Below are 19,883 nucleotides of genomic sequence, written 5' to 3' on the forward strand. Positions count from 1 at the left end.
TACCCGGCATGCAGCGAGTTTGCGCTCGCTCGGCCGGTAGGTGGGGGTAAACCGTTAATATCAGATGTTAGCACACAAGTACGTTTGTACCTATCAAATGATTTTAAACACTTACATTGTAACTTTTACTAAATATACAGTGGAAAAGATTTACTTTTATCAGAATTGTAGAGTTGTAATCATGACTAAGTGGTGTAGAAAAGTGAAATTCATATCCCCCCATGGTGTTAAGGTTTTTCCCCTTTCTTTGGTTGCCAACCTGGTACGTCACGCAGAGACAAAACAACCTGTAACATGTTGGAGTAGCTACTGGCGGTCAGCAACAGTTTTACACCTGTACGCTCCAATGATCGAGCTTCAGTAACATCTTTTGAGACCAGGCGATCGCCTAAACTATAAACTTTCAGGTGAGTAGTGTTTTCCGCCGCCAATTGGCGTAAAAAATCTATTTCTAGAGTCGTGTGCGCGTGCGATATGTGGTCTGGGTTTGATCGATTCACATATTTCAATGTCAAGAAAGGGTTTATTGTTCGGTATTTCTATTGATTGACTCTGCAATTCCGATGATTACCTTCTTTGTGTGTATGTTGTGACTCCTTACCTCCCTGTCTTGGCAAATACAGAAATCAATTCGTCAGATGCGCTACGTTTTAGCAAGTAGATGAAGTGAAAAGTCTAGAAAATATTCAAGCACGAAGTAAATATTTTTGACTTATTGGCCCCTGTTTGTTTGATTTGCCCCCTCCAAGAGTGAAAGCTATTTGCTGTTTGACAGGCAGACTTTCACCTTGAAAAGCAATTCTTTGTATTGAAGGATTATGAGCTACGTAATTGAAGTCGTCTGTCTGTTTTGAGAGCTCCAATATGTCATACAAATTGTGTGATGGTCAGAGGTGCTTCAAAATCATGGTATTTCGTGTTGCAATTTGTACTGTATGTATGTATGAAGTGTCTGATCTTACTCTCAGGGTTAGTATACTTTTGGTGGATTTCAAACACTTCTAAATTGACAATTCCTCTTTTGCAGTGTAGAAAGTTTTCATTAATATAATGGTAATCAAACATTTCCAAATATTGAACTAAATTGTTTCTTTACTTATTAGATCCACACTTTGCAGTCTTATTTACTGGTCTGCGAATCACGTCATGGCACTTGTCAAGGAGTTGGCAAATAATTATTTCTTGGATGTACACTATTGAATGCAATTATTGTTATAATTTAGTCTGCAGAATCAGATTTTGCTAACTAAAAGTAAATGCTTTAGTCTGGAGTTATGGAAGCCTCAGCCAGCCCCTCCTATTAGTTTACCACATTCCAACATGGCCCTGTTTGGAAGATAACATTACCTGGGCCCCATTGTACACAGGTGTCTGCCCTTACAACCTAAATAATGGGGGCCTTTCATCGGGTACATAAACCAGATCAAGCCTGCAGGGGGCAAAGTAATTCCTCAAAGTAAAAAGGGAAATTGTATCAAGTTCCCAGGGCTCCTTGATAGTTTCATGGAACACAATACTGTATAGAGGAGAAATGGTTAGGGACTGTACGATATTTATCAGGGGGGGAGGGCTGGTGCGTTAGGGGGGGAGGGCCATGTTAATTTTTTTTGACGTGGGGGGAGGGCCATGTTAATTTTTTTTTAGATAGGGGGAGGGCCATGTTAATTTTTTTGAAAGAATTGTTGATACTATTTTGTTTTGATATCTTGACATGGCCCTAAAACTGATAAAATAAGCCTTCTGAATAGCCTAAAATGCAAGAGCTTCCGGGGGGCTTCGCCCCCCTAGGTCCCCCAAAGTGGCGCTGCCCTGGACCAGCGTTCCCGCCAGGCATACGTCATTCCGTCTCCGGACTTATTTTTTTCTGGAAAGACGCACTCGGCTCGGCTGAGTTTCCCCAATATTTAAGTTACAAAACCGGTGCGCGGTAAATATGTGAAGAATCCAAAACTATACACTTTATTTTTTATTTAAAACATTTCTTTTGTTTCAAAAGGACAAAATTTGCGGCAGAAAAAGGGGCCGCAATATTGTTGTCAAGCGTCGATCGAGTCGGCGGGGCACATGGCGCGGCACGCCCCCCTCCCCAGACGGACTGTCGATCGCAGCGCCCAGCACGTTGGGACGTCTTTCTGGCTACTCCTTCAAGGCTACACCGGCACTGATCACTGCCAAAGACGCAGCAGATCACCGTCCTTCGTATAATGTATAACGTTCTTGGTCTCTATGTAAAAAGAAATCCAGCGGTGAGCCAAAGATTTCACGCCGAAAACGGGGTTACCTGAGGTCGAACGAAACAAACGCACGCTCGTGGAAAACGGCGCGGCCTTGTAAAACCCGACCGATTCGATAAATGATAAATTCTAGTAAAATCATCGGGCAAAATAGAAAAAAAATAAGGTGTGATGGCGCCGTTATTTTATCCTCTGGAAAAACTACTAGCATTTGATGCGGGAGGGCGCAACATCGATCACACGAGGTAGGCATTCTTTATTCAATGTCGGAAAAAAATTGGCAGGATTTTTCCATGGGCTGACGAACTCACTGGCTAGAGCCCTGTTTGGAAGCATCAAAAACCCAAAATTTTCATATAGACATGACTGGACAAATAATACCCGGGCCAGATCACGGACTGCTGATTCCCCGAGCATATAGTTATAACATATTTTTGGGGGAGGGCGGACGTCGATTACTGAAAAACGGGAGTAAAAAAGGCAACCGGCATCCAATCTCAAGGGCATAATTTTCCTCTCAAATTGCAGGAAATTCTGTTTTAGAGGGTTTGAAAATCCAAATTTTCCCGGGGGAGCATGCCCCCGGACCCCTGCCCCGACGCTGTGAAAAAATCCTAGCGAGAACACTGGCGAGATCACTGGCGCCCTTGTGCCCTGACGTCTATATTAAGATTATTTTATCGGTTGTTTTTCTACCCGTTTGATTATGCCTGTCGGGGGGGAGGGCCATGTTGATTTTTTTGAGGTGGAGGGGGAGGGTCACGTTGGATTTTTTTGAGATGGGGGGGAGGGCCATCAAAAATTTTTTTGATCCGACTTCCAATGCACCAGCCCTCCCCCCCCGATAAATATCGTACGGTCCCTTAGAAAGATAGAGTGGACTTAGTGATTATGAGTTAGTCCTATTGCAAGCAACATGCCCCAAATGATGATTTTATACAATCATGATAATTTGGTTTCAAACAACAATTTAGCCCCTGCCCTATTTTTTTTCCTTCGCAACAGTGCCACTTCATAAAACTTACTGTGCTCTTGATCGTGTACAGTGGTGTAAAATGTAGAGTTTGTTTTGATAGAGTCTCTCCTTTGATCTTGAAGTTCTTATCAGGACCTGCACTTTGTAATTGTAATTGTAATTGTCTTGTTGTCAACTTGTTGTCAACCTCGAACTCTTTTATGAGAGTCATGTTGAAGACTCAAGTAAAAGTAAAGGTCCAGCTTAAGTTATCCCTTAGGTACTGTACTAATTTTTACTGTATTAAGTGAGAAGCAGATTTATAGAAATAACTTTATTATATATGATGAATATAAGATTGTAAAAGTGAGCTGACTTTGTGGTTGCTTGTTGATATGTTGCCAAGTGATGAAAATGTGTGTCAATAGACTAACAGTAACTAATAAGGAAAGAGTGAAGTTCAAGAAATTTATTACTGCCACTAGAAAGGTAACCTAAATTGCAAGCGCAGCATATTTTTTTATACAGAAGCATGAGTAGGGACCATACTTTTTTATGATGGCACTTTATTGCTCTTATCAATAACTGGCTTTTGCATAATATACCACAACTAGTACATAATGCAATACAGTAGCCAGCTACATGTATGTACATGTCTGTTTGTAAATGTCTTTTGTCTGTTTAAATCTGTTGGTGTTTGCAATGAATGTCAGTGGTAGAAGCTGTAACTAGACATGACAGCATTCTTTTGTACGTGGCCAAATAAGTCTTGCAGGTTCTTTGTAGAATAGGGACAAAAGCAGATTTAGATTTGAAGGCTCTGATTGGTTGTTGCTAGTTTACAGGGTTTGCCGTTCTGCACTTTTCTCACCTGACAAGGTCATGTCGTCAAGGTCAGGTGTGGCAAAGCAAACTGGTGCCATGGCAACCATGAGTAGAGTGCTAACGGTATGGCTGCTTCTGTGTTCTCAAGACAAAAAGGCTCACTCATGGTTGCAAAAAATGTGGAGAATTTGTGTATCTATAGTGTAGGTCAATACCATAACTCAAGAAGTCATAAATGACTGCCATGATTTTATTACTAGTAGTCAAGTCTAGTTTACTCAAAGTTGCAAAGCTTCATTGTAGTTCTAATTCAGGGCTGGAATTTGGCATGTCACACTGCACAAGATAGCATTTCCCATGTTACAACCATTGCTAACAACCAGAAAGAAGCTTGTACAGTAACTGTGTTTCTGTGAATTCTATGATCTCATAGAAAACAGGTAAAATACTAGCTGATACAGAAGCATTATTGACACAAAAGAAAGTACAGTGACTTTTGTATAGTCGGCTATAAACTACAAAAAGGGATACAGAATAAATCTTAAGATTCTAGTAACAAAACAATATAGGGTAACAAAAATCCTAATATAATCAGGCGGGGTTAAAAATGTCCTTCACTCACTCACTCATTATCTTCTCTAATAAGAAAACAACATTTTTTTTAATCTTTCTCTATATACAGGTGTGCAGTGAGGCCCCAGTAATACCATGAAGATGCCGCTTCCACAGGACATCGGCTCCCTCAGCACTGAGATAGACAAATGCACTCAGCTCGGGAACGAAGAACTGAACAAGGGCGAACAGGACAAGGCGTTACAGGCGTTCGCTGCCGCGTACGAAAAATCCGTTCTCCTGGAGGAAAAGTACACCGAGCGTGCATGTGCTTTCAACCTGGGTGCCGTGTACATCGCCATGGGCCAGCCTCAGCGCGGGCTCGAACTCCTACAACGAGCCCTTCCAAAGGATGAGGACGAAAAGGAACCGCAGTCGAACTCTGACCTCTACTACAACCTGGGACTCGGGTACGACCAGATGCGGAGGTACGAGGAGGCCATCCGGTACTACGAGCAGGCGATAGAGGCGTACGGGAAGGACGGCGGAAACCCCCTCATGGAGGGAGAGGCGCTGACGAAACTCGCTTTTGCGTACACGAACTTGCACAAGCCCTCGCAGGCCGCGAGATGCCACGGCCAGGCCGCGGGGATGTACGAGAAAGCGGATGACGTTGAGAGGCAGGCCCTGGCGCTGAACTTCCAGGCCACCTGCCTGCTGGAGTCCAGGAGAGTACCGGAGTGTGAGGAGGCTCTGGACAGGTGTAGAGAAGTCTGTGGAAATATGAAGGAAGGGGAGGTGTTAGGTAAGAACGTTTCACCATTTCTTTATACATGTACATGTTACTTTAGCCTGCTATGGTAGCTGTTTCACCCCAAAATTATATTGGCAATGGGTTTTGGCCCAGAGACAAACAAAATATTTTATGTGCTTCAATTTTAAGTTTAAACTTTAAGATTTGAGGCAGGACTTTAATAAGATATTTGCATTTTATCATTAAGTTATGATGAGGTGTTATACTTATAGAGATATTGGATGTCAGCTTTATCATTATCTTTGAATCTTTCTTTGATTCTTTCAAGTTTATGTCTCAGTGTTGCTCTGTATTCAATTTGGTTGATGATGAAAAATTCCTGATATCTTTCCTTATATCTTCTTTTCCTATCAACCCTGGAAGATTAGCTCAATCTGACCTAAAGGGTATCTCAATAAACCAAAAAATCCAAACATCTCTCTCCCCAGGAAAACTTTACAATGACCTTGGGATGACCTACACGTCAGCCAAGGCCTTCGGCAAGGCTGTGGAGTGTTTTGAGCTGGCCCTGCCGCTGACCCGCGGCCCGAGTGGTGACCAGAAACGGGAGGCCGTCCTCCTACAGAACCTGGGAGCTGTGTACAACTCCTGCGGGGAGTACCAGAGGGCCATCAGCTTCCACGAGGCAGCAGCAAAACTACACAGTAAGAACTTCTTAAAACATTTTGTAGTGAAAGAATTGTGAAAATGATATCAATCCAGTTTAGCTCAATGAAGAACAATTCTTTCACTGGTTGTCACAGAGTAGTCAGATGATATATAGACAGGTTCAATGTACCAGGGAAATTCCCCTAGCACTTTTCAATAAGTAGAAAAAACAGTGGACCTCGGCTTAACTTTATGTCCTAAGGAAAGTAGCTTGCATGTCGGATGAGCGACACAGCCAGAATCAGACTCAGGGCCTCTAGTTCCAAAGGCAGGGCCACTAACCACTGGACTTAATTCACACTATTAATACTGTCAAACTGCACAAGAAGGTCACTGATAGGGGTCCTCATATGGTCTAATGTCAACATGCAAACAGGTGGTCACTATGGACAGGATTCTTGCAGTGTCAGTAAGAAAAATTATCTAGTAAGCAACCACCAAAAGTGGTCACATTGGCCAGGTGTAAACTTTTTACAGATATGTTTGTATAGACTAGTTTCACTCAAGGTATTCCTGATGTTCTATGAATTGTCTGATGTTCTATGATTTTGTGTTTCATCTCCTAGAGTAAATCATAGTGAACCAAGCAAGATAGCTTTCTTGGTCTGTCATTATCATATGACTTTGAAGTTTGATGACAGAAAATTGGTCCAGTAGAAAAAAGAATTACAAGGAGGTAGGACTTGAAGTAAAATTATAATTTCTTGGTGGTAAGTCTTATTGTGTGACTTGCAGATGATCTGGGTAACAGACAGGCCCAGGGTCACTGCTTCTGTAACCTGGCGTACGCCTTCAGCCAGGTGAACGACAACGATGCAGCAGGGGAGGCCTTTCTACACGCACTACAGGCAGCAAAGGACACAGGTAAGAAGCATGAAATTATATTGTGTGGCCTAAGGAAGTCTTGGAAAGGACATAGAGTCAAAGATAGGAAAAAAGACATATAAATTGTTAAAAAATGAGAAGAAAAGAAATTTGACAATAGAAAGAAAAAAAGGATGGCAGCAAATAACAGAACAGACAGGCAAATTCTTGACTCTTCTATTTTCTAACTTTAATGATTTCAGACCAAGGACATGGTGTTGACTTCTGTTGATAAGAAATCTTTATATATTATTTCATGACAATAACATATGGTTCTAAAGTTGCTGTCATTCATGAACTAAACGTTTTAAGATGATGTTCCTCCATTGATATATTTCCTAACTAACCATTGCTTAATATGCTGTTATTTCTAACAGGGGACAAGCATGGCCAGTGGCAGGCCCACGAGGGTCTGGGAGCAGTCCACTTCAGAATGGGGAACCCAGAGAGGGCGATAGTCAGCTACAAACAGGTGAAGCATCCTGGCATGTGGTTAGGGTTGTTCGCTTAGAAGCTAACGGTTCTGGGTTCGAATCCCTAGTGGGTCCCAGTGCTGCACTTAACACTTTTTTCTTACTTAACTCAGATGGAAGTGAATGATATTAGTTACCTATATTCAGTTAGGGGCATCCTCTCAGATGGGACGGATTTTTGAAGAGAGCCACACCTCGAGCCAGTTAAAGAACCCACTGCAAAACTAGGGTCCAATGAGAGAGTAGAATGATGCATGTCAATCAATTTTTTTGCATTTCCACTTTTGGTACACATTTCAATATCTTGTAAGAGATTGACAGAGCTGTAGAATCTGTCAGTTAAATGTACATTTGTACAGGGTTTAGAAATATCAACACAAATGAATTTTTTTTCCTTCAATAGGCACTGGCTCTTCTTACCAGACTGAAGGATCCCAACAGCCAGGCACAGGAGAGGATTGTGGGTAAACTGACGGATGCCCTCAAATACCAACTGAAGGTCGGGGACAGCCCAAGGCATCCTGGGAAGGACAGAAAAAACACTTCAAGCTTGGTATGTATGCTATTTCACTCTAGCATCCTTTTGAAAGAATGTAGTACAGTCAAAACTGCCCTAGAAGACCACTCAGAATAGATATAAAATCTGGTCTCTGTGGACAGGTGGTCACTATAGACAAAATCCTTAATGCTTGTTTCAATGGCAAAAATCATCTAAAGGACCACCAAATAAGGCATGGAAGGAAGACTACATAACTGCTGTACAGGAGATGTTAGGGCCGTCTATCGACTTGACTCAGTCATTTCCCAATCGAACGAGTAGCTGGAGAACCGTTCCATCGACCCTTTTTGAATCCCGACTGTTGGTTATGTTGAAGGTTGTTTTCTTCCAAATAGCTGTACAGGTGGTTGTGAACAGTCCTTTCCATCACCTTGGCTACTGTTGGTAGCAAAGATATGGGTCTGTAGTTGAGGCCCCCTAGCGGCTCGTCACGGCACTGTAGCAGAACTACCAGTTTTGATGTATCGTTTCATACTCTGTTTTCCAGGAGAAGAGGCCGGTGTCCTCGCAGAGTAAGAACGGTTCTGTGGCTCACCACATGGACGAGTCCATTACCTCAGAGTCTCCCAGGTCAGATCCAGGAAGGGACAAGAAGTATTCCAGGACAGATTCCGGGAAAAGGTATGCAAGTTTTTAAACACATTATGGCACCCTGTCCAGCGTAGCACAAAATCAGAAGGTACATTAACAAAAATGTCTCACTTTCTGGCAACGAGTGATGGAGCACCAAGAGTTGGGGCCTGTCACAAAGTGTGCCATTTTAGGGCACCTCCCGTTATGTGTCTTTGTTTGTGCATGTGTCTGTGTGTGCATAGGTGTTTGCACTTGTATGTCTTTGAAGTCAGAAAAAAAATTTATGGGTCTTAGTGGTAAGTGTGCAGATGTTGACACACTGTCAGCACCAAATCCGTAGGTGTTTTTGGCACCTTTAGACAGATTAGCCGTGAGGCTCGGTGGGCATCACTCCACCGTCATGGGGGCAGGGGCATGGCGAGTATCGAACTCAGGGCCTACTGATTCTAATTCCAACGCTCTAGCCATTGCACCACACAGACACCCTGTGTCGGAAGTTTGATGTCAGAGCCATCTCTGATTGCCTCACTTCTCTTCCTGTAGGAAACCAAAGCGATACGTAAAAAGAGAGCGCAGCTACTCCGACTCCACCCCCTCAGGCTCCATGCACAACCTGCAGACGGTCGCCCGCGGCATCGGCAAATACGACCCAGAGGCCGACCTCTCCTTGTACGACGCCAAGAAGAAGAAGTCTTCAAAAAACAACGGCCTCCACCCGTCCACTGCTTCCACCGTGGCAACCGTGGAGCACAAGCCTGTCAGAGCGAGCGTGTCGGACCCTCGTGGCGCAAACACTCCCTACGACGAAACAGGTACTGTAATTCCTGAATTTTTCACTGTACTTTTATGTTCACGGCTGTAACGTGAACTTACCATTACCGATAACAAATTATCTGTCTTGGTGGCGATAACAAATGATTCATTCACATTTAGTTCCAAGAACAAGTTTTCTCACAAGTTGAACTTTCTCAGAACGTGAAAGTTTGGCACCAAGAAGACAACGTGAATTGAAGTGAAGAAAAGGAGAAATACTGTATATACTGCAATTCCTGATTTTTTCAATGTACTTTATGTTCACGGTTTTCACTGTGACGACTGTAATGTGAACTTATCATTACTGATAACAAATAATTCACAGACTTATTTATGTGCACTTGCCGCGACAGTGAACATTTAGTTCCGAGAACAAGTTAAATTTTCTCAGACCGTGAAAGTTTAGTACCGTGAACACAAAGTGAATTACAGTAACACAAAACTGCTTACTCTGTGTTCCATTTGGCTAAAATAGTAGACGTTTTACACCGGTAGAAGTTATACAGTGTCACTCATCGCCAGACAGACATGCTTTGCTGCGTGCTGATTTTTTTTGTTTTGTTTTGTCTTTGTTTTTGACACACGTGCACATGTTTCCCCCCAGACTTGGCGTACAAGGGAAACCACGCCAGTTATATCGAAGAAGACCACTACGATGACGTCATTCCCACGGGGCGAGGGAAGGCGATGGAAAGCAGGCGTCAGGGCGGACATCCGGACGTTCCGTCGCTTAAGGTCAACGGCGAAACCTCTCAGCAGTCTTCCTCTGAGACGTCAGCCCTGTCGTCTTCGGACAGCGGGTCGTCTGGGAGCGAAAGTGACAGTGAGACTGAAGGAAAGGAGGCAGTGAGGAAGGAGTATGCGAAGGCTCTCAACGGCACACAGACAACAACCCCGAACACAACAGTCAAGTGAGTATGAAATGTTCCTTCAGCAATGTGTGTGTCAACACCTATAAGTGTTCTATATAATGGTCTTTCCACTGCAACACTACATTTGTTAGCAATGTGTATGTACTGAAGACTGGTTGGTTTATTCTGGAGTTTAAAAGAGCATCTGAAATCTTATTCATCTTCTACATACAGTTCTTAGTTTTCTAGCTCTTATATGCAAGCTATAACCTGTAGGTTATACCTTGCATATAAGAGCTATATGTGAAGAAAAGTACACAAATATGTGAAGAAAAATACACAAAACTTCTAACTCTGTGTTCGATTTGGCTAAAATAGAAAACGTTTTACACCTGTAGAAGTTATTCGCTCATATCCACACAAATACTGCTTTGCTGCATGGTAATTTTTTCTTTCATTTGTTTTTGTTTGTTTTGTTTTTGTCTTTTTTTGTCTGTGTTTTTGACGCACGTGCACGTGTCTCCCCCTAGGGCCGGCATGCCCCCCACCCTACCCCCACCGCTCGTAGACAGTCCCATGTCTACCCTAGACACCTCCGCGACCTCTGCCCTCAATAACACTTACATGACCCCTGCTGACCTCAGCAGGGCAAGCGAGGACAACGACCTCCCTGTGTACGCGATGTCGTCGAAACACAGGGATGCACAGCGACCCACCGAGCCGGCAAAGAAGGGTGTGAAGACAGAGGAAGAGACCTCCGGAACAGGTGTGGCCAAGTTTCTTAGATTGGAATGATTTCTGACTTTTTATTCTTTTTTTTTTCTGTCACAAAATTTTCCGGTGCCCATCTTTCCTCATATTTTCTCCTTTTTACTGCTGTCATCTATGTGTGATATGTGAGATTGTAAATTTGAATCTAAAAGTGCAGTCTGTGAGTACATGGGAGCAGTGTGAGTTTGTCTTTGTGTGTGTGTGTTTTGTGCTTGTGTGTGTGTGTGTGTATGTGTGTGTTTTGTATTTGTGTAGTTGTGTATGTTGCGTGTGTGTGCATGCTTGTGTGTCTGAATATTTCACTCACAATGTGTGTTTGTGTGTATGCATGTGTGCGTCTGTGTGCATGTGCATGTGTGTCCGTGCGCATACGTGTGTGTGTGTAAATGGATGTCCGGATGATGTCATGCATATAAGTTAGTTTGACTTTTCTGTGAACAAATAGCAGGACAGCCAGGTTGCAGTTCACATTGGGCCACATACAGCCTGTTAAGTCTTAGGCCATTGTCACCTTACAAAACTGTCATAGATATTTCCACTACTGTTTCTGGTAGAAACATCTGGAAAGGGAGGGCAAACTTAATCCATGCAACATGCCTGAAATGATTATGATGACGTTTCTGATATGATATTCCTGCAGGCACCTTTTCAAAATGAACAAGACACCTATCATTGTGGTTAATAATGCCACCTATTCGTAATGTACACATTAATGTTTAATGAGCCTGGCTTTTACATGTAAGTTTAAACCTTACCACATCTGCATCATGTATGGAAGCCTCTTCACTTCAACAGCAACATCTGTTGTTACAATGTAGTTCCCACTAAGAGTTATAATATATATGTATATGTAGGAGATGGAAGGTAGAAGTGAGAATGAAGAGCTTTTCTACAGAAAGTCAGTGGATGGCATTTGTATGTGGCTCTCGGAGAACAACTTTCGTGAATTGGTTCCAACATTTGAAGGTAAGTATCAACTGGAATTGAGTTTGTTTATACGTGTACTGTGTTCGGTGCTGTCAGAAAACAATTTTCTTGAATTGGTTCGAATATTTCAAGGTATTAAAGCGTCATGATCTGGAAGTTAGTTTTTAATGTTTTAGATGCTACTATCATGATGACTAAGGGTAACAGTGTTTTAACACCATGTATTACAAAACTGTGGTAACGTAGTAACTCCTAAACTCAGTTCCCATGCTTGGCTAAAAAACATCATGACATTTTACAAGCTTATAGTTACTGTGAATTCTTCTATTTTCGTGGTGACAAAATTTCACATTTATTTTTCATTTAGCAGATCTAGAGAGAAAGAGCTTTTTGCTGCGTTTTAATTTTGCGTTTTGATCAATTCTGGAGTACAATGGAATAATAACCCAAAAAAACACAGATTAGCGGTGTCATGTGTTCACCGCAAAAATGAAACCTCAATTTCAGTATTAACAGTATACTACGTAATCTACTTTGTTGATATTACATGTTTGTCTGCTCCAGTGTGAACATACAGGCAGCTTCGACTGTATTCATATACACATTACTCATGAATAATAGATGCAATCTAAATCTCCTGATGCCCAATAATAAACCTATTAGTCAGTAAATACCACTCCAGCCCACAACAATGTTGATCTAAGACCAAAAAGGTTACTCAGAGTTGAGTTAATAAATTACGCACCTGCCATCCTTTTGTTGTGTTACTCTGCATATGACTTCATACTGGTATTTTTGAAGTGACATTTTGGTATTATGTTGCCGATGATCCCTTGGCTTTTACTCAAATTGGAATGTAATCCATAGCTTAGAATATGTCGTCAGGAGTATAGAATGATGCGCTCTCATCTGTAGTTATCCTAAGTAGAGGTGCCTGAAAAGTAAGAGTGCCTGAAAATTCACCACAGTAAACCATGCTTCTGGCCAGTACTGTAAATGCATTTAAGTTCGCGGGGATTTAATTTCGCGGTAGCGAGAAAATGGACTTTTCGCGGTGGTTTTAATTTTGCGGTAGCACCATGCATTGTAGTCTCTTACTGTTATGGAAAAATGTTCGCGATGGTTTTAAATTCGCGGTGAAGCGGCCGCTGCGAAAACCGCGAACATTAATCCACCGCGAACATTTCTGCATTTACAGTATTTGTATTACAGTATTTTTATTCTATTTATTGCGGTACCCTCTTCAGAGTGAATTTAAAACACTTGAAAATACTTGTTTTGTCTTGTATCAACCAACTCCCTTGTTTCAAACATGAACTGAAAATGCTGGGAAGAAATCATGCTCTCCCTACCATGAAATTAAATCCGTGCAAATTTAGAGGCATTTACATTGATAATAAGGTAAAACATGATCCTAACCTCCCCCAGAACAGGACATAGATGGTACGGCCTTCCTGGCGCTCCAGTACAGTTACGTGAAACTAGTTGATATGTTTTATCCTATCAAGAAATAAATACAAATTTGCATATAGGTGGGGGAAAAAGCGGTATTCTAACAGCAAATGTCAGGTTGCACACTGCGGTAACTGGTAGAACTACATTGTATTAGTTGCACCAAACAAGTGTTGACCACTGATGGTACAACATGGTCCTGACCTCCCCCAGAACAGGACATAGATGGTACGGCCTTCCTGGCGCTCCACTACGGAGCGGTGAGGAGCCTGGTGCCGCGGGTCGGCCCGCGCCTCCGGTTCTGGCAGGCCTACCTCAAACTCTTCCCTCACAAAAGGGTAAGTACAACACTACAACATCACAATGATTTGTTGCTGAAACAAGACTGTAAACCGGATTATTCGTGACAGTATATTGTACAGGTAAACACTAAGCTTAAATATCTGTTTTAAACCTGTTTTAAGATGAACTTTCAAGCCTACTGTAATGTAACCGTTCTTGGAAACTTAACTTTAGCGACTTTAGCAGTCACTGTTTATCTGCTAAAATTTCCTCATCACAAATATTTCATCACTCTGAAGCCAGCTAAGAAAAAAAATGTTCTCACCGCTAAAATCAAATGCCACCTTCCTAAAATTGCATACTTAGTACTTATAATCTTTTATGTCAAAAGAAACTGGCCAAACACAGGCAGCCACAGTCTGCAGCGGTCAGAACGGGGTCGAGAGGCAGAAAACTGACCATCAGGGAGACCACCGTACAGGAGAGGACCGTCACCAACCGTACTGTCAGGTTCCACAACAGTACAGGGGTCGGAGGGCAGAGGTCAGGCCAGAACAGGTCACACAGTGATGCTGCAGGAGGTCAGAGGTCAAGTCATAGCGCCCACCTGAAGGGCCTGGGTCGGAGTTTAAGTCTGACCGGGGGTTGATTGAGTTTACCGTAACGTGCTATACCAATTTGTATATGAAATAAACAGGCAGGTCAAATAGTTGCTTGACAGTTCAGTAACAAATTTGTTGTCAAGTTCTTTAAACATTTGAGGATTTTGAGTCTCAGACTGTGGCATGAATGAAGTGTTTCAATGTTAGGAATGTGTTTGAACCTGTGTGGATGAAAAAGATTGAATGTGGTGAGAATGTGTGTGTGATCATTTTGTCTGTGCTATACTGCTTTCCCTTCTGTCTGTCTTTATCATGCTGTTGTGGCAAGGCACCTTTTACTTTCCACTATTGCCAATTTTTTCTTGATATATTTATTGTTTTTCAGAACATTTCTTCCAAATTGCACTTCTATCTCTCTCTTATAACTTTCCTCCATTTCTGCTCCATGGCACACACCTCTGCGGACATTTGTGGTGAAGCAACTTTAACATCTTTCTACCGATGCCTATTTTCCTTGATATTGCAGTTTTTCGGAACATTTATTCCAAATTGCACATCTTTCTCTCTCTTATAACTTTCCTCCGTTTTTACCCGATGGCAGACACTTCTGCGGACAGCAGCAGCTCAGAAAACAGCGAGTCGGAATCGGAAAGCGACCCGGATGAACACCTATATGAGACCGTACGGACCCAGGGAGGGCGTACCATGCAGTTTGAGGGTAAGCCGAGTGCGGACGAGCCACCACAGGCACGCAGCACGCCGAAAGACACCCCTACCAAGGCAACACAACCTCCTCCTTCACCAACAAGGACAATGTCCAGGGCTGACAGGTAAGTTAGAGGTTACAGACTTTAATAGTGTACATCATGGTTCACATCCAACCATTGCCTTGTAAACCTGAAGCCCTTTTAGATATTATCTCGCCTCCTTCTACATAGTACTGTTAAACTGGAAGCCAGACTGTTTGCAATGGCCTACACAGGCCTGGGTCTTGGCTCCAGGGCTAAGATGCCCCCGAGAAAATTTTTCCAGTCTTTCCTGAATTAGAACTTGAGCCAGACTGTTTCCAGGGTCTACACAGGACAGCTCCTTGGCTATAGGGCCACAATGCCATTGAGGAACATTTACTTAAGCCCCTCGAGTAGAACCCTGAGAAATGTTGGACATGGCCCTGTGGCAAAGAGACTTGCCTCTGTAGCCTGGTGAAGGCCTTGGAAACTGTCAGAGTGAATGATTTGACGAACTGGAATTCAGAGTTCTGTTGAAAATTCTGAATCCAAAACTTTTGAATCCTAAGGCAGAAATTTCCAGAATGGACTTAGTCCCAGGCCTCCCAATGCTACCTTTGTCATTGACATCATGTACTGTGATTCCCATACTATAGAAAATCACGTTGTCCTAATTTACAGTGTCGCCTGTTTGTTTCTTCAGGGAGGCGGCGCTGTTCCAACTGGCCAAGCAGCAGAGCCGAGAGGCACAGGAGCAGCAGGAGAGGGACATGGCGGCCTCGCGGGGTCAGTCCAGGAACGAGTCCCGGACGTGTGTCATCATGTAGTCAGGAGTTAACATAACAAGAGGGGGGTTACTACCAATGGTCCACGGACTTTATAGTCCGTCAGTACAGGAACGAGTCACGCACGTGTGTCGTCATGTAGTCAGGATGGAAGATAAAAGTGGAGTCTGCATGTGGGTTGTGGGTACAGTACTGTCATGTATTCTGGAAAAGTTTAACAGTAATTTCCAACAAAAAATTGGACTTACCCAAATTTTCGACTGAACATCTCCTGTCTTTGTCAAAGAATGAACAATCTACTGCTTCTGTGACATCACATTATGTAGATAGTACACGTGACTTGCTGATTACATGTACAAGAGTCATCTGGACACTTGGTCACACTGGATGAAGTGGGAATCCTGGACACAGAACCAGACTTTCTTGTCAGAGGGATTAAAGAAGCCATGTACCCCAGAGCCTTAAAACCATCCCTTAACAGAGACGGGGACGCCATAGACTTCCTGCAACTTGATCCTCTGCTCACCAAGTCAGGTGTGCTTTCATATATCTACATAAAATGACGTCATAGAAGCAGTGGGTTATTTCTTGACAAAGACTGGAGCTGTTCAGTCAAAACTTTTGTGTTGGAAATTACAGTTTAACTTTTCCAGAATGTCTTCTACCAACCCAGATGTACTTTCAAGTGAAGTACAGTCATGTAGTCAGGAGTGAACATAGCAAAAGGAGTCTGCATGGGAAGTTACTGTCAGTGGTTCACCGAATCTGATGTGTTGTACAGCCATGGTCTAATGCATGCATTGAATTACATGGAATTGAAAAGGCGGATTAGGCTCTACTAAAATAAAATGCAGGCCCCCAACAAGAAATCAATATATTTTTCATGATTCTAGAAGTCAGAAGAGTCAAATTGAATGCAGTTTTTTATAATCTTTTAGCTGGAGAGAGTAATAGGACCAAAACATTGTTTAGTCCAAGTGACTTTCAGAATTTGTGAAGACTATGACTATGAGAGCTGTAAGACTGTATGAGAGCCATTAAGTGTATAGGTCAGACTCTGTAAATATAAGTAAATTATAGTGAACTATAAAGAAGGAAACAATTACTTTTGATGCTAAAGTACATGTTGAAATATATTCCTATGTCTCTTCTAGAAGTTCTTTGAGCATTTCACAACAGATACATTTTATACAAGTTTTCTGTGAATTTTACTGGTACAAGAAGTTGTGCTGTAAAATACTGAAAGTCAAATTTAAAGGAGGACGGTTTTATTAGTTGAACTTGTCTAGATTGACTACAGATACAAATGATGGACCAAAATTTAAAATAAGGCCACACCGATTTAATTTCTTGGTTCACGGATTCGCTCGCTCCTATTTTTTGGGAAAAAAAATAAAACTAAAAATTACCACTCAGCAAATTTTCACCATTAATGAAACCATTCACCAACTTTCTGTTGTAGCAAATTGGCCTTTATATTATAAGCTCCTTAAAGTGTGGGTACAAGTGCTGTTACTGTACAAAAATAGTGTTTTTGTACTTTTTTCAAGCTGAAAACTTTTTTTCTTTATGTTTTGGATTAGCCGTTACCTTAACCCCAACCATTTTACAATTTTTATTTTTATTTTTATTTTGCCCTCTCGCTCCATATTTTTTATGAAAAAATCCGTGAACCAAGAAATTAAATTGGTGTGGCCTAAAGGATCTTTTTTATAAAACTAACATCAAATGCAGGGTAATCTACGATGCATTATGCCAAGCCTTCATCCTTGCTGTTCATGAGACAACTGCAAGGGGGCATAAGAGGCCTTAGTTTTGACCAAATGATTGTAACCAAATGGTTGCTGAAATACTTGTACTCTTGTACCTATTGACCTGTGTTTGTTCCACTTCAATCCTGCTAAGCTATTGGACTAGGAGAAGGTTTTGAAGATATAGTGTTGTTTGTAAGCATAGGCTGTAATATTTCAGTGAACGTTAGACTGCATAGGCTGTAATATATATATATATATTAACGTGTAAATGTTAGATGAAAAATATGTAGGCGTTAGTTCATTTTCGATGAAGACCAATTACCTCCCTCTTGTTGGAATTTTCCTATGTTTTGCTCTAGAATTGTTTGTATCGGGTTGAAAGCACAGTCAGTGTTTTAATGTGCTTTTAACAATCAATTGGCATTCTATATGTTGAATTCTTTTGTAGACTCTTATAGGATCATGTCTAGCAATAAGGGTTAGCTGCTAAAATAGTTTGTAATTTTGATATGTCTTGAAGAGAAGTTCAATTTTCTGCTTTTGTTAGAAAGGCAGAAAACAATTATGCCATCAAATTGTACAATATTGGGATTCAGTTGTACATTTATATGACTGTCATAATGCTCATGTATGTAGATTGTGAACTCTTTCATGCTGAATCTGCTTAAAAATTTCTTTATTGTACAATATGCATTTCAGTTTTATCCTTTTTTTATTATTTTGGTTTGAAAAGTGTGGCCTATGGCTTGTGTGCTTCAAAGATAGTCTTATTAAATCAGTGGACATTGTAATTTACTTAAGCTCTTTTGCCAAACAATATTGAGACTTGGTTAACAAAGTTCTTGACACTCAACCAGTGTATATAAGAAATTGTCAACATTTCTGTGACTGTCACCTACAAATGGAAACAGTAACTGGTTCTACATGTACCTTGTGCTGCAGCTAGGGGATTACTGTTGATTTGTTTATTTTTGCCAGGATTTTATTTTTTAAGTTTGCAGTCTAAACAATACTGTAGCACAAAAGTACATATTTGCAGTGTAAATCTCTTGATTTTATGGTGATTCCGGATAGAAAAAAACTTAAAACAGAAAAATGTAAAATGAAACAGCAAATGTATCAAGATATACAGTATGTACTGGTTGTCTGTGAAGAACTTCGTTAACCAGTGATGAACCAACCCGACGAAACTACTCATGAAAATAGTGAGATGTGTAAATATACTAATAGTCATAGAATTACTGTATGACGAAATAGCCCAGGACAGTTTAGAACTGCCGGGGCTGTTCAACCTTAGAACTCGTATGTTGCAATAGAAAATGTGTTCAATAAAGTCAAATCCTCGGGAAACTAACCGTTACGATTTTGTGATTGGCTCTTGATGTGCTAGCTAGTGTTGATTGTTTTGAAATTAGGCCACAGCACGTAGTTATTATGGATGACAGCCTCTGAAGACTGTAAAAATAATGAGATACGCCAAAAAAAAGAAGATGGGTAAAAAAACAAGATGGGTAAATAGACACCACAAACGTTGTAACAAGTGAAGTGACAAAATATGGCAGCACAGCCAACAAGTCATTAGTTCCTGTATCAAAGAAGTGATCTAGTGTAGTAAAAGTGACGCTTGTATTGTAGACTGGTATCATTTGCCAAGCAACTGCAGTGTAACACTCATGACTTCCATAGTGTTGCCACTTAATACAGCTATCCAACTAAAGGTAGTTTCACTTATATAACAGTCACAGTTACCTCGCTAGTACCACTTGTAGAAGTAACGTTACAATTATTAGGATGCAACACAACATATTTTCCCATTTTGGTACTTTCTCGTCACCATCTCAAAAGAAAACCGTGTTTTTTTTCCCGAAAACAGGCAAAAATTAATGAGCGCAGTGATGTCATCCCTAACATCTATTTGCTGTGCTAGTCCAGGAGAGCCAGTCCTCTGGAGTCTGGAATGTTAACGTTTACTTGAGGTTAAACCCAAGTTTTTTTTTTTTTGTTTTTTTTTGCTTTTGGACAGACGAGGACAATGTGGCACTGCACTCAAGTTTTGTAACTTATTTTAACAGTGCCACATACACGGTACAGACAGAAGGTAAAGGTAGTCCTTTTCACCTCCCCGACCGAAGTCAGGTACCCATTTTTACACCTGGGTGAAGTGAGGAAGGTCGTGTAAAGTGCCTTTCCCAAGGGCACAACGTCGGGGCGGGGCACGGTGGGGATCGAACTCAGAACCTCTAGGTTCCGAGCCGAACGCCACGCCCGTTACGCCACGCCCGACACCACTAATAAACCAAACAAGTGACCGTAGGTAACATAGTCTGTGACGTCGGTCTGGTATATGTTGGTTGTTTTGTCTTCTTTGGTGTGTGACGTTGTGCTTATAGCCTATATGATTCTTTTCATGGTGTTAGATAT

At 41.6% G+C, this 19,883-nt stretch overlaps 2 protein-coding genes across 4 annotated transcripts; both read left to right on the forward strand.

The window, feature by feature from the left end:
- Positions 1-241: 241 nt before the first annotated feature.
- Positions 242-15,887, forward strand: LOC118409460 (tetratricopeptide repeat protein 24-like). 3 transcript variants are annotated; one of them, XM_035810494.1, is made up of 12 exons: positions 242-407; positions 4,697-5,371; positions 5,809-6,024; positions 6,764-6,892; positions 7,270-7,364; positions 7,769-7,918; positions 8,412-8,545; positions 9,041-9,309; positions 9,915-10,221; positions 10,692-10,927; positions 14,797-15,025; positions 15,627-15,887. In XM_035810494.1, the coding sequence occupies exons 2-12, from the start codon at positions 4,723-4,725 to the stop codon at positions 15,748-15,750; spliced, it is 2,538 nt and encodes an 845-aa protein (XP_035666387.1). In that variant the 5' UTR covers positions 242-407; positions 4,697-4,722; the 3' UTR covers positions 15,751-15,887. The 3 variants fall into 3 exon arrangements, with proteins under 3 accessions (XP_035666387.1, XP_035666388.1, XP_035666389.1); XM_035810495.1 differs by having other exon boundaries at positions 10,806-10,927; XM_035810496.1 differs by having other exon boundaries at positions 10,809-10,927.
- Positions 10,945-14,790, forward strand: LOC118409462. Its single transcript, XM_035810499.1, has 3 exons — positions 10,945-11,898; positions 13,525-13,649; positions 13,985-14,790. Exons 1-3 carry the CDS (start codon positions 11,790-11,792, stop codon positions 14,240-14,242), a joined length of 492 nt encoding a protein of 163 aa, XP_035666392.1. The 5' UTR covers positions 10,945-11,789; the 3' UTR covers positions 14,243-14,790.
- Positions 15,888-19,883: the final 3,996 nt, after the last annotated feature.

This window comes from Branchiostoma floridae, chromosome 2 (genome assembly GCF_000003815.2).
Source record: "Branchiostoma floridae strain S238N-H82 chromosome 2, Bfl_VNyyK, whole genome shotgun sequence".
Lineage (NCBI taxonomy): Eukaryota > Metazoa > Chordata > Leptocardii > Amphioxiformes > Branchiostomatidae > Branchiostoma > Branchiostoma floridae.